Below are 15,853 nucleotides of genomic sequence, written 5' to 3'. Positions count from 1 at the left end.
TGCCTTGCTTTAATGAGTTTGGAATAGTAAAATAAGGGCAAAGTCATTTTCTTCTGTCTTTCACACTTTTGCACCTGTCTCCAAACGTCTCTGTTTCCTGTCCAAAGCCTGCAGGTGGGACGTTGGACGGAAGGGCTCTCTCAGCAGCATGGCGGCTGCCTACCATTCCTCCTGCCACCTTTTCCTCTTCTTCCTCCTCTCCTTCCTTATAACTCAACTTGCGCTCACCCAGGACCCGTCCGTCACCACAGTGTCCGTAGCCGAAGGTGACCAGTTCATCGTCCCCACCACGCTGGCCAACCAGACGACTCCCGGCTACATGGAGACCACTCAGAACACTCCTGCAGACACAGGGCTGTCCACTCCCACCAGCGGCGGTGATGCAGACGACGAGGACGGCCCTCCAGTCGGTGGGACACGATGCCAGGGTTACTATGACGTGATGGGCCAATGGGACCCACCTTTCAACTGCAACGCCGGTGTCTTTCTGTACTGCTGCGGTACCTGCTTCTACCGCTTCTGCTGCCAGTTCCGCCAGCAGCGGCTGGACCAGAGAATCTGCTCCAACTACGATACGCCCATCTGGGCCAACACCGGCAAGCCCGTGGCCACCATCACCGAGGGCCAGGAGGACCAGGACCGGGACCGCACACACCTCATCGTCTACATCATCTGCGGCGTGGTGGCCATCATGGTGCTGGTGGGCATCTTCACCAAACTGGGCCTGGAGAAGAGCCGCGGAGGAAGCGGAGGAGGAGGAGCGGGGGCGGGGCACAGTGACATCAACTCCAGGTGAGGAGCATGAGGGTGTGTGTCAGTGTGTGTGTGTGTGTGTGTGTGTGTGTGTGTGTGTGTGTGTGTGTGAGTACATGGATGGGATCTGTATGTCATATAGAAAATAGATTTAAGCAAAGAGGTGGATAGAAGTTTTGTGTGTGTGTGTTTGTGAATGCATTTATGTGTGTGTGTTTGCATGTGTTTGCTGATGCATTGCAGGGATGTTGGAAGGTTGGAAATTCTGACTTCAATCCAGCAGAAAAGCCAAAACATTTTGAATTCAGGGTAGAAAATTTTCGGGATGCAGAGTCTGCCAGCTTGGAATTTACAACTTCCAACTCTGACCGTGTATTTGTTGGCCTACTAACACGTGTGCATGTGTGTCCGTTTGCTTGCTTGAAATGAATCTCTAAGCCTTTTCTAACAACACATAACCAAGTTTGACCAGCTCATCCCAACCTCACACAGCCTTGTCGGGCAGAAGTTGATCACTTTGTCTTGGTGGTGTCATGAATGCTTGTTAAATATCATATTGACGTGTCCCTGAAGGGTCAGAGAGAGAGGGGACTGCAGATTTTAACATGGTGTTTTAAGAAAAGTGTGTAAAGTCGTGTGCTTTATGAGCCGTGTAACTCACAGATCAGGTGTGTATGCATGTTGTGAATGAGATCATACAAGCTCATGTGTCTATACACCCCTACATGCACATATTACCCCCTTGCTTTCATTTTGCTCATATTTTTTGGTTTCTAATTTTGCATTTTTCTTTGTTTTCATTTCTTTGTGCTTCTTTCTTTGTCTCTCCTCTATTCATTTTCTTTTCTTTTTCATATGCTTTTGTATATCACCCCTTGTGTACCATTTGCTTTGCTTGTAAGCATGACTTATATTTGAAATAAACAAAAGAACTGAACAAAAAAAGAAACATCGAAACAGTTTTTGTTGCATTAGGTGTAATGCAGGTGTGAAGCACTCTTGCCGAACAAACGTTTTTGTGTTCCTGTGCAAGAATTCCTTCTTTCCAGTTTCCCCCATGTGTGCAAGGTTTTACACTGAGCACAGGTCATAGTTTGTTTTACACTTTTGGATTTAAAAAAAAAAAAAATTCTCATTAAACTTTCTCTCCATTAACAGATTATTTCCCACTTTAATGAATGCAAAACTTTGTGCAGAGATGACATTTAGCATTTATAATTTGCGGCTTTGGTTGCAAACATTATCTGTCTCTCCTGACACACATGCAAGCATGCACACACACATGCAAACACACACTCCGGCTGCAGTTGGGTTCAATGCGTAGTCCAGGGTTCAATCTGTTTGGGAAATCATTACAGCAAACAATGCACAGCATGGGCTCATCCCAAACTGTCTCACCCTCGCTGGCTGCCTCTCTTCAATCTCTTCTCTATCTCCAGCTCACCCTTCTTATCTCTCCAAGCGTCTTGTTTTTCATCTGGTTTTCTTCCACAAAGCTCCACATCTCTGTCCCTCCTCCTTCAGCTATCATCCACCTAAGAGCTGAGGCAGGGGTCTGTTTCAACCACTTGCGTCTTTATTCAGCCCCTTCTTTTTTTTCTCCGTGTCTTTATCCCTCATCTCCTCCCAGTATCACACCTGACTTGTCTCTTCCTCTCCTCCCTCCCTTTCATTTCAGTGGTTTCTTTTTGCATTTTAATTGAGAAACTGACGGACGCTCTCCTCGCCAAACCTCCATCGACCAGCCACTCTGCTTATGCGTCTCCCATTAACCTGAGCCGCAAAACTCATTCAGCGGATAACACACAGCCAGGATTAATATTTCCTGCAGGGTAGCACCTCACTGAAATAGAAACACGGCTGCATAAACACCCTCCCTCCGTGAGCCCATCTCAACAGATTAGCGCTCCTCCTTGCGATTAAACAAATTTCACCAAGATTACAGCTTTACCGTTTCTGGACTGCTCTGCCTGCACGCTCATTTAGTTATTAGCCTGCTGACATAAATCCCTGGTCCAAAAGTGTACATGCAACTAAGACCTCGTGTACTGCACGCACTGCATGAGGTGAAATGCATGAAAATGTACAAATGCCCACCCACTTTAGAGGCGGATATTGATGTGGCGAAGCTCAAAAAGGCAACTTCTGCCCTCTGCCATGCACGTGCTCTTTTTCTAATTTCTCTTTCTTTCCTTCCCGCCATCGTTTTCCTCAACATCCCACGAGCAGGGGATGATTAACACTCAAAATTCCACCAATTTTCCCCAACCAGCTTTGAAAGTTCAAATCCGAAGTGATCCTCCTCTGAGATTACCCGCCATCCACACACACACACACACACACACACACACACACACACACACACACACACACACACACACACCTTCTCATACACGAACCCCACTCTTCTTCCACCCCAGCCAGGTTCAGTGTGTTTGCATGCTGCACTAATCCTCAGCCAACAAAGGGAACGGAGAGCGTCGCCTTAGGTCATACATGTCACGTCTAATGAAAGGCCTCAACCAGAGAGGGGCTGGCCTTACACCCAGAAAGTAAACAAACACAGATGACCTTCATGATTTGTACACACACACATATGCCCTCCCAGTGATTTATAGTTCAATTAACAACAAGAATGATAGTGGTAGCATTTCGGCTTTGTGAGCATGGTTCAGATCAGCACAGTGAGAGGTCAGGATAGCCAGGAGGCGAGAATGGCTTCAATACAATGTCCACCTTACACAAGTGTGAGAGGCCAAGGACCCCCATGGTGGCAGTGGAGGTCACATGGTTCAAACAAAGTGCATGTGTGTTTGTATGAATGTGAGCAAATGCGAGTGAGTGCATTCGTGCAAAAGTGTGTGTGTGCGTGTATGTATCTGAGTGCACTCCAGGAAATAACCTTGGATAAGTATAGTAGCATATTAGATCAAATTCACCATCTTCTCATGGCCATCTGTCAATCTGCTCAAAGAGCTTTGGTATAATGTCCAAAATTATTCTTCTTTAACATGAAGAAACATTTTCTTCAAGATACAACGTTTTCATCCTGCATCGATGCTTCATGCTTACAGATCTATATTTGACTGCATTTGCCGTTTATCTCCTGCATGTGTGTGTGTGTGTGTGTGTGTGTATGTGAATGTTTGCACTGTAGTGGGCTTTTCATGTTATGTAATGAAGGACACTGTCACTTAAAGGGTTTGACTGCTCTGCCCTGATTTAAGGCAGACAGATAAGCAATACTCAATACAGCGTGGGGAAACATATGGGCTGCAACCACATGCAACAAATGAGATCCCTTTTCCATTTCACCCCCGCTCTTTCCCTTCAACACATTCTAACAACACCAGGATACAGTGCTGTGGTTAATATTTCAAGGGCATTTTTAGCCTGTTGATGTGATTTTTGGGGACAGTTTGGTCTTTTGGGGAAATTGGCAGAAACTTATTGTGCTCGAAAAACACACTTCAGCACTTTATACCCAAGCAACATTCAGAAGCACTTACTTCACCACTCGCTGTGTAATCTTATGTTGGTTCCACTTTCTAATAAGACGTGCTTGAAAAGGGTTAATAAATGCCTTAGAAATGAGTAACAAGCATTAATCAGAACAACGTCTGGCTGTGGGAAATCCCTTCAGCTGGTGCACATCCTTGTCCAGTGTAACCTGCTTTGTCTTCTTGATAGCTCTTTAATCTGTCTTGATGGCTTATTAGAAAGCAAGAAACTCAAGAACCTTTATAATTGCTTAGACATGTAACTGCAGACTTGATGGCTTGTTAAAGCGATTAAGTCACTGATAAAGGGTCAGACGTTTCTCAGTTTTGCATTAGACATCATAAGATCTGCAGTTACAGAAGATGGTGAATCATAATAAAGGGTTCTTTCCACACTCTGCTGGGGCTGCAGAAATGAGGGTTTGTGTTAATAACTCCTTAATGAAGGGATTTTGTCTGAATGGTCTGAATTCCTGTACGATGATTTTCTATGTGTGTGTGTGTGTGCGTGTGTGTGTGCGTGTGCGTGTGTGTGTGTGTGGGTGTCATTATCAATGGATTAATACTGATGTAGCATTAACTAAGCTACTAGTTACAACTCAACTTAAAATGTTTGTCAAGCACGTCTTCTTAGAAAGTGATACCCAAATTATTTTCCTCTCTCTAATAATAAACTGAAGACATCATTCTTTTCGATATGAAGTTTCAACAACTTTTGAAATATAAGCATGTGATGCTTGTTTGTTTTTTGTTTTTTTTTCCCAAATTATAGTTAATTTTCTAAGATGTATAAAATGGTCAGAAACATTTTTTTTAAGTGTACTTAACAGGTCCATCTTATTACTGGACCACAAGTTCCAGAGATATCACATCAATATAAGATCTGTCTTTTGGGAAATAACATCATTATCTTATTCTAATAGCCTGGTTCTAGTAGTCTTCAAGCATCATTGAGTTGTTATGGTAAAAATAACATTTGTAAACAGGAGGTCAGACTTGCTCACAGTACCATACAATGATCTTCTCCATAGGCTCCCGCCTTCATGTCTAATAAGCTATAGGTGAGAACTGTCAAAAACTTCACGCAACAACTTATGTAAAATCTGGAAAAATTTTAAATGATTAATTCATTAACTTTCTGAGACATTATTTTTTTTTTAAAAACCTTGAATGCATTTTTCTGAAACCTTGCTAATTTAACCCCACATGCTCACTGATGTGCAAATGAACACACACCTGCCTCAGCAAACTGGAGAATACACACATGCAGGATATTGTGCTTTGTCTGTGATGAGCTCCATGAGCTCCACCCCTTGCTGTTTCACTGTGATTTCCTCGGGTTTTAGGATGGGGGGGTGAGGGTGGGGGTGGGGGGGGACTCCAGGCAGGAAGCAAATCACACCAGTGTGAGCCCTGAATACCTGCCATGTGAGAAAATGCAAGTGAAAAAAGGCAGAAGTTTTCAGCGAGTTTCCTAAAAGTCTCCTCCTCTGCTCCGCTTTCTCATCTCCCCTCCATCTCCCCTGCCTTCTGACTACCTCCAGGGTCGAGCTGTCACTCTCTATCACCTTTCACCTGACACCAACGTGTGTGTGAGCATGTCTGCATGCATGTGTGCTCGCGACTAAACGTGTTCAAGTGTGCACTCGTATACGCCTGCGTCACCACTTGCCGCAGATCCTCTCAAAGTGAAAGGACATATAAGTTGACAGCTTGCTGGCTGTATCAGATGTGACAATTTCCCCCTCCAGCTGCTTTACCTTCCTCTCCCCTCTTCGTCTTGCTCCTCCTCAGTCTTGGCCTTCGCTGGGCTCACACACACTCATATTTGGGTCAGCACCCACTGACTCAAGGGTTTGGCTGTGTGTTGTCAGTCTGTTTATCAGGGTGAAGCTCAAATGGTTGAAATCTGCAAAGATTGGCAGCCTTTTATCTGTCATGCTTTGAAGGTGGCACTTCCATTTTTAAGGCTGTATGAAATAGTTAACTCCAAGATGAGCATTTTGTCTGTCATAGTGAAACCCATATCAGTCAAAAGTGGAGTTCATGAGAGCAGCAGACACAGTGAGTTGGCCCGTGTAGCTTCATTTCATCCTTCTTCCAAACTTCTAATGGGCCATCTGTCTGCAGCTTCAAGCAGGCATGAAAACCAGCTAGAAACAACCCAGATAAATATGTGAGCTACTCGAAAAACTTTTAATTTAGCACAAAACTGCATTTCTTCCATTTTCAAGATGGCTGAATAAAGGAAAATCTGTGCCAGAGGGAAGGTTAGCTTGTTAGTAATAAAAGAAAAGTGCTCAGATGATACCTGCATCAAACAGCTGAATAATACCCGAGAAAACTAGCTCCATGGATGAATACTTGAGAACTGAAAAAACACCTCTCACCTCTGTGTTAGAGGGAAACCTACACAAGTTAGCTCATTAGCTTGTTAGCCTACACAAGCTGTTGCGTGCATCTAACAGCTTACAGTAACCCAGGTAATCATATACAGTAGGCTGCTTAAAAACTGGTAAATCACCACTGAACTGTGTTACATCCTTTTAAAGATAGCTGCAAAGAAAAATAAATAAATTCAAATAGCAACTTCTGTACTAGAGAGGGAAAGACTCCAAGTTAGCTTGTTGTTAGCATGAAGACAAAACCATAGAGATGCCACATGGGCCTTACAGCTGAATAATAACCAAGAAAACAATATGTGTGCATGAATAACTGAAAAATCACCATAGAACCACATTTGTTTTATTTTTAAGGTGGATGAGAAAATTTTTATGCCTAAGCAAAAGGCTACATGTTAGCTTTTTTTTTTTTTTAGCATAACACAACTAACACTGGGATTCTGCCTGCATAACAGCTGAACAATTAACCCGCACTGCTATGGAAGCTACTTAAAAACTGAAAACCATTAATCCAAAGTGTCAAGCGCATTATAATCGGCGCTCACTGCATGTCTTAGAGAGACTAATGTAAATCTACAGTGGGTGTAAATGCCACATGGGCTTTAAAGAAGCATACGAAAAGCATGTTTGACATAATTTGGTGCAAAACCTAAAGTAGAAAAGCTTCCAGATAGTCTTTCTTTCCTCATCTAATCAGTTGTGTTTGAGATTATTTTTGACAAAATTATTTCACCTAAAATGCTGTTTTATTTTAAAAAGGAATGTGTGTGCGCAACATGTTTAAGATGTAAATTGTCACTTTTCATCAGTAACTGTCAGTGACAGTGAAGCTGGTTTTATCTTTGATGAGAAGAGCGCAATGAGCGACGAGACCAGTGACAACAGAGGGGAAATAAAGAGATTGTGACTCGGAGATATATCTGACACATTCATTTTACTTCTCTGCGGATTATCTAAAAGTTTGGTTTTTGTGGATAAATCTCATGAGGGATGGCGTCTGGGAGCGGGGAAGTGCTTTTGGCCAGAAGACAGATGGTGAAAGTGGATGGACATCACTGATCCATCCATGTGTTTGTGGTTATGCCTGTGCTTGTGTGTGATGAACAGTAGTGACTTTTATCTGTCAGTGTGTGTTTATTCTTCAAGCTCCACAAGCTTTTTTGTCATATATTTGATGCTATGTGATGCACAGAAGTGTAAACAGTGGTGGAAATTTTGAAAACTGTAAACCAAATTATCAGGATATTATCAGAAAATTAAAAACTCAACACAAATTCATGTAAAAATCTGAATTTGCCTGGAACCTGAGAGGCAAAACAAAAGCATATTTGTGGAAGAGCATCCACATGTGCAGTTACTGGATCAATAATGAGTGCATTAAAGCATGAAGAGGGCATGGGTATGTACAGGAAACATATACTGCGCTGTGCATCCTGTGTATGCAGGCTGTCATGCATTCAGGACATTTTACATTGATCAATGGAGTCATGCTGCAGACAGACAGAGAGTGGATTTCGCTGTTTAGGAATTACTGTAATATTAGCTGTAACTCATCGCTGAGTGTGTGTCTTGATCTGGGTGGGCTGAGTGATTGTTATAGGACATTAGCAAAGTCTCATCTCAGTGCGGCTGTGATGTGATGGGCGAGTATGGAGGTACAGATGTGACCTCGCTGTTATGTAACACGTGTAATGAGGAGTCGTGGGAGAAGTGACCTGGATGTTGCTGATGGAATATATACATATCATACAATCCATGAGGTTTTCCCAACGGAAGACTGCAATCATTTTCTGTTGCTGTTGGAATAATTGCAGCCCAAATGACAAGATGTTTAGCTAAATTGACCATATTGCACTGTAATTTGCTTTATCAGAGAAAAAGACTGTTTAAAGACCTCAGAGTCTGAGTCCTCTGGTCATTTAAAGGCACAATATGTCATTTCTGTCACAAGGGGTCTCTCAGTAAAAACAATTAAAACAAAATATGTAGTTTGATGACCTCAAGAAGTAGCGTTGGACCATGGGAGTTGTTGCTTCCTTGGTGAAACAACCATTGACAATGAAAATCCAGCCAAGCTGACTCAGGCAGAAATCACATTCATGGACGAGGTTTTAAAGTTTTATTCACATAACCTTTAGTCACATTGACCAATTTCTGGTGTTTCCCATGTTCTCTGAAAGTTCTAGCAACTAGAGGGTTTAAAGGGGATATGACACCACTGACCAAATGAAATGCACGGTTACCTTCAACAAAATTGGGGATTTCTGTGGGTTTGAACATTGTTGGACCTTCACAGGAAAGTTGTCTTGGACTGGTTAATTTAATGGAGTTTAATTTGATGTGTCTAGAGCATATTTGCAAGCATTTTGTCCAATTTCAGAAAGATTTATCGAAATCTTTCAGGAACCGGAACAAATATGCATGAAAACTGGAGAGTGATGTGAGAATTGGCTGAATTTGCGGGAATTCACACAACTGAAATTCCTTGAGGGTTGATTATAGTAAATGTTATCAGTTAAGCCAAATGTAACATAAAGAGAAAGCACACGCCAATGCAGATTCAATGCTGCATATTAATGACATCACTCAACTGTGATTTGATGGGATAGCAAGAGGATTTGAAGGATGTGACATCAGTAACAAGCAAATCTTTCTGATGTATTGACTTCTTGTGGTAGTTGTGGAGAGTGAATTGAACGACAACGTGGATATAAATGGACCAAAGATGGGGCCAAAACAGCAGGAAATTGTAAAGACAGTGCATGAGAACTGATCCAGGCTGCACCATATTAACAAACATGCACCTGTTCATTCATAGTATCCCTGATTTTTGGCATCGTTTGTGACCACCACACACTATTTCTGCCAATCTACCCCACCCTGCCAGTCATAATCTTTTAACCAGCTGCGCGGCCTTTCGCACTTTTTCAAAGGCATCTGCAGAAAGTCTCATGAAGCTCAGCCAACGCTCCATAAACACGACATAGCCTGGAGACAGGTGAAGTTTTTGTTGCAGATTAAAAGTCCAAATCAGCAAGTTGTTTGAGCAGCGAGCCAAGAGTAGAGTGCGTGGAGGCCTGAGGCGCTGCACGGCAATGAGTCAGAGAAAGGATGAGGAGCAGCAAGAGACTGGAGGAGAGGAAGACAAACGATATGGTTTAAGGGGGGGGCAGACAGATTTAGGGCTGAGTTTAGGTGAGGAGGGGGCAGAGAGAGGAAGAATAAGAAGACTGAAAGGAAAAAGAATTGAAAAACTGAAGAGGAGAGAAAGTGATTTACGTCTTACATCAGGAGGCGTTGAAAGTCTTTTTGTTGTTTGATGCAAATATTTAGAAGGGGACATTTTCACGTCATAATCTAATACAGACTTAACGGCACACAAGCATGCACGGTGTATATGAAAGGATTCACAATAAGATGATTAAGATCTGAATTGATTTGAATGAATGAATACAATATCCTGGTACAAAATAAGATTCCAGAAATAGAGTCTAACCCATAAATGTGTGATTTTGGGGGTCTTATTTCTTGTTGTCATTTATCTTTTGGTGTTCAACCTTCCTTTGCCATGTCTCATCGTCACAGTTAGTGATTTTCCACATTTCCCACAATTACTTTAAAGCTGCAGTAGGGAACTTGTATAAAAGTAATTTTTTTATCATATTTGCTAAAAGTGTCCCTAAGCCCAGACAGCAGTATGTGAAACATGTAATCTGCAAAAAAAAAAAAAACTGGCTACATTGGTCCCACCTACTGCTCCTACTGCAATTTGCAAGAATCCACCGCGCCTGACACAAAACAACCAATCAGAGCCAGAGGAGCATCTGTGGAAGTGTCTGGACATCTGTCAATCACTCCTCACACACGCTGCAAACCACCCCTTCCCTCCGCTCATGCTGCCGGCTGCCGCTCAGTCAAACAGCTCTGTGAGCGGCGTCAGGAGGCGAGTGAAAGCTACGGTGGAGCAACAGCCACCCGCAAAGGAGAAACTGCTCATACCATCGCTGCCAACAACAGCAGATACAGCTAAGACAACAAATAACCATAAAGCTAATATAGTGATTGTAACCGTAACACTCCACAGCAAGTACAGTATGTTAGCGACTGTGATGTAGCAGCTGGGCAGAATTAGCTTGTTTCCGAAGCTAAGGCTAACGTTACTGGTTGTCACTGCAGCCGCAGGGAGGAGGGGCTTGGAGGCAGGGCATGAGTGCAGCGGAGAGGGAGGGGGAGTGACGTGAACTTGTGTTGGTTCAAATTTTCATTTTCAATTTTCAAATTGTCTGCTCTCTTCTCCATCTTTCTTACTGCAGCTTTAGTCAACTTCAAAATAGGCCCAGAAATACACCATCTATAGCTATATTTGTAACAGAATTATTATGTTTTTAGGGTGGATTATTCCCTCATTACTCTTAGTCTTGGGAGTGAAAGATATAGTTGTGTATGTAAACACAAACCATTTGCCTGCGTGAGATTTGTGGCTGATAAAACAAACACAGTTATGATATCTGACACCAGAGCAGTTTCATGCCGCCACCACCAGTCCCTGAGATCATCACAGCCACAAATAGACTGTAGATGAGCAGATAAGTGGACTCACTTTTCTCTTTGGCAGGTTGAGTGTGAACAACCTTCCCTTGGCTGTCACTATCATTTCAGTCATATTCCAGGTTGTGTGTGTGTTTTGTGTACCTGCGCATTTGTGTATGTGTGTGTGTCTGGATGTGTATTATATGTAATGAATGTGTTTACCCAGTCATATTGTGGGGACTCACCTTCTTATGAGGACAAAATGCCAGTCTCATAACAGAAATCATTAACTTTTAGGGTGAAGACTTGGGTTAAAGTGAAGGTAAGTAGCAGTTATGGTTATAGTAAGTCTCCAAGAAATGAGGATGATTTTGGAAAGTGAGGACATTCAAGTCGCTCTTTACAACTTCAAAGAGCTGTTTGAAGGTTAAGACTTGGTTTTAAGGGTTAGAATTAGGTTTAGGTTAAGGTTAAGGTTGGGTTTATGCATTTAGTTGTGATGGTTAAACTTAAGGTAAGGGGCTGGGAAATGCCAATGAGTGTCCTCACAAAGATAGAAGCACAAGTGTGTATGTGTGTGTGTGTTTGTGTGTGATAGAAGGGGCTAAACACATGAGCTTCGTTAGCGAAACAGAGGCTCCAGTGTTTGAATAATTGATCAAGGGAGTGAATACCATCAACACTGTAAATTCAGCAAATGCACAGGGAGCGGAAATGTGTTTATTCAAAGTGATGAGTATGCCTGCATGTGTGTGCGTGCGTGTAGCTGTGTTCGTGTGAGACAAAGGGAGGTGTCATCAGCTGTGGGAAGGAGGAGGAGGTGGTCAGGCAGCGTGTCTTTAGCTGATGGTAAATTAAAGACATAAAAGGAAAGTTCTAGTTTGAGGAAGTACAAGAATATGTGTGTGTGTGTGTGTGTGTGTGTGTGTGTGTGTGTGTGTGTGTGTGTGTGTGTGTGTGTGTGTGTGTGTGTGTGTGTGTGTGTGTTTCTGACATGCTGCTTTCAGGGACAAATTTCAGACTGAGGATCAGTTTATTGTGGACATGGGGGGCTCATCCAGTTGGCACCAGGACGTTTGTCCCCAATTGGACAAGCTTCCAAAAACAGCTGATTTGGGGTTAGGGTTGAGGTTAGGGTAAGTCTCCTGGAAATGAATGGATGTCAATGTAATGTCCTCTGAAGTGATGGAAACACGACTCTGTGTGTGTTCGTGTGCCCATGTATTCCTCATTATGGGGACATAAATCCGTTCACACAGTCATATTGTGGGGACTTGCCTACCTTATGGGGACAAAACTCAAGGTAAATTGTTAAATTTTAGGGTGAAGACTTGGGTTAAGGTTAGGGTTAGGACAGGGTTAAAGTTAGGATAAGTCTACAGGAAATGAATATAAGTCTGTGTAATGTCTCCCAAAATGATGGAAACACGACTGTGTGTGCATGAGAGTGCATGAGTGTGTGTGATGCTTTCATTCTGTGGCGTTTCTTGTATCCAAACACAACAAGCCCCGAGTCTAAACATGACCATATTGCAGGAAATCTTGCCCGTATGTCGTTCAGCAAAAAGGCCGCTAGTCAAATACAGCCGACTGGAATTTCTCATAGAGGACACACGGAACAAAACACACATAAACACACAGCGGGGAGATGAGCCACCTTGAAAGAAAATTTTGTCTCAGCGAGCACAAACTGACAAAACTAAAACCAGTGATTCAGGATGCTGACTACAAAATGCAGTCTACAAAATGTAATTCTAAAAAATCCAATTATGGGCTCCAGATGTCTCGCGATTTTGTGCATACAGTTCTGAAATACGTGTAGATAGACTGAAGGTGGGAAATATTAAGCATCAAAGTGCTAAAACTCAGTTCAGTCAAAGGCACCGTCATGGTTCAAACAGCTGTGCATTGAGGTAACACACTGTAACACAGTCAATACCTACAAAACCAATACACAAAAACTGTGTCACAATATGAGTTCCTATTGTTTTATCTTATGTAATCTGCGGTTCAATTTCAAAACTGGCACAACATAGCATAGTGTTAGTTCAGACAGGGCATGAAGTGACGCTTGGCATCAGCTGAGTGGCATCAGATTCATTCATGTGTCACAATCACTGGATCATTTACGGCTGTGTGGCTTGTTTGCTTTCACAGCTCCCTCAACCACCACAACCTTCGCTGTAAGTGAGAGGGGATGCAACGTCCCAGCAGATTCTTGGAGAGCTCACTCAAAGAGCAGAGCCTCTTCTGCCAAATCTAACTATATAGCAGCTGCAGTTTCTTGACAGAAGTGCATCTTCTGCCAAAGCCACAAAGAACAATATCAAAATGGTTTTAGACGGTTATGACTGCATGCACATGTGATGATTTCTGTTACACCAAACTCCACCACACACCCCACAGACGCAGAATTACACTCACCACAGCAGGCAGCAATCATGAAAAAGTTGCGCGCACACACATTCACACACAGGCAATTTCCACACACCCCCTGGGATGAGAGGATGCACTGTAAATGAATTGCTTGCATGCTTGTTTGTGTGTGTGTGTGTGATAGAAGGGGCTAAACACATGAGCTTTGTTAGCGAAACAGAGGCACTAATGTGTGCGAGCATGTGTGTGTGTTAGTGTACACAGGGGTTCCAGCTGTTCAGGGAAGCCCTCACAGGGGACCAGCTGTGCACATCTGGATAAGAGATGATGCTTGTCATCTCATTCACAGACAGACTGATGTCATTTTAGAATCAAGCTGTGCAACTGCCTCAGTGTGAACAATTAGTCGACACTGTTTCTTTGCTCGTCTTTTCTGTCATTTGTTTGGGATTTGTTTGGCAAATATAACGCACAAGATGTCAAGAACTGAGTGGAGACATAATAAAAATAGCATAAATTCAGTGTTTTAGAAATGCTTAACCTTGATTCAATCTGGTTTATCATTGGAGGGCAAATTGCACGTGGAGCACCAATTTATGTACAATGTGTGTGTGTGTGTGTGTGTGTGTGTGCGTGCGTGCGTGCGCGCGTGTGCGTGTTGTTCTCCAGGACACTGACAGACCTGCTGAAGCAGCAGGGAGGTGAGGTGAGCTCGGTGGAAAACGCCACAGCCAGTTCGCCCAGCGGAGGAAGAGCCAACGGCATCTCGGCCAGGATGCTGCGCAGCAGGAGTGGTAAGTGCTGAGACAGAGTGTGCATGCACACACGCATATACACGCATACGCATACACACACACACACACACACACACACACAGTACACAGGTACTTTCAGGATAACATACAATAAAGTAGCAGTGCCGCTCCCTGCAGGAGAAAGCCTCTATGTGCTGTTGGTAAGTGGGAAAAACACAGTGAAAATGTGTGTGTTTGTGTGTGTGAGGTCAGTCGGTCCCATGCCACATGACTAAAACATAAAACACAATTTCAGAGGAGCTCAACAAACAGCTTCCATGCAACAGCTCCCAGTTCGGCTTGTTTCAAGTGTTTCTGTTTTTTCTATTAGCATAATAAACAGTATTATATGCAGGGTCACACGTGGAATGAATTTCCCTCCATCCCATTTTCACGACAGAGGAGTTTTTCATCTACAAAGCTGAAACATTTACACACGATCAGTGTATTCAGAGAGTGCTAACCATCTCACAGATTTATATCCAGCAGCACGATGTGAGCAGATTCAAACACAAACCCAACAGCTTTTTGTGAAACCAGGGCTCCCGAGGGTCATCTTAAACTATATCAATGTAATTTGCATTAAATATAGGCTTTTAATGTCATGCAGTTGTATCCAGGACATTACAAAAGTGAAACATTCAGGTGGAAATAAAGTTCTCAGAGCTCCCCTGACTTTATTAGAATAACACAGAACTGAAAAATAAAAAAACTCACATTCATAATCACCTCAGTTCCCCGACAGAACTGAGACACACACATTTACAACAACACAAACAATCCCTGTATTACTGCCTGTCAGTTACACCACACACGTACTGTGCAAAATCACACACACACACACACACACACACACACACACACACACACACACACACACACACACACTGACTAAAAGACATGTAGCATGTAGTTCCTTTCTCTCCAGTTCAGTGTTTTTCCAGTCTGTCACTCTTGTCTTCCCGACAGGCCTCCCTCTCTCTCTCTCTCTCTCTCTCTCTCTCTCTCTCTCTCTCTCTCTCTCACACACACACACACACACACACACAGAGTTCGAGTTACCTTGTACGTCTTATTGATTCAAAGTCACATCTTTGACTGAGGATGAGGCGAGTACCTTTTTTTTATTTCTCTGCTCAAATATTTCTACTCGTGATTCAAACAGGTGGGCTGTCAGTCACAGTCCTGCTCCTCCAGCCTTTAGATGATGACACTGCCGTTGTTTTAAGGTGGCTTTTTCAATATCCTGAACACTGTCAGCAGATGTCAAATCCACTTGACAGCCTAATAGGGAGAGGAAGACTCAAGGCAGGGTTTTGTCACTCACTGAAAATCAGCTGGTTGGAAATACACTGAAAATAGTGAAAAAAGTTTAAATGACCATTTGACTTCCTGCCTCTCAAGACTTCTGAAATCCAATCGTGACTGCTGTAGCCTTCCCTTTCATTTTGGGTTAGTTTGTTAATAGCCAGGTTTCAGTCCAATGATAGAAAAATTT

General features: G+C 42.9%; 1 protein-coding gene across 1 annotated transcript in view; it reads left to right on the top strand.

Annotated features, from left to right (window-relative positions):
- Nucleotides 1-15,853, top strand: part of shisa8b (shisa family member 8b) — a 31,091-nt gene that overhangs the window by 984 nt on the left and 14,254 nt on the right. The window contains exons 2-3 of the mRNA XM_070990837.1: nt 108-792; nt 14,231-14,355. Coding sequence (XP_070846938.1) covers nt 149-792; nt 14,231-14,355 — 769 coding nt within the window. The 5' untranslated portion in view covers nt 108-148. The remainder of the gene's footprint in view (nt 1-107; nt 793-14,230; nt 14,356-15,853) is intronic.

The sequence above is a fragment of the Chaetodon trifascialis genome, chromosome 21, assembly GCF_039877785.1.
Source record: "Chaetodon trifascialis isolate fChaTrf1 chromosome 21, fChaTrf1.hap1, whole genome shotgun sequence".
Classification (NCBI taxonomy): domain Eukaryota; kingdom Metazoa; phylum Chordata; class Actinopteri; order Chaetodontiformes; family Chaetodontidae; genus Chaetodon; species Chaetodon trifascialis.
The sequence above is the reverse complement of the archived record's forward strand: the minus strand, read 5'-3'. Positions and strand labels throughout refer to the sequence as shown.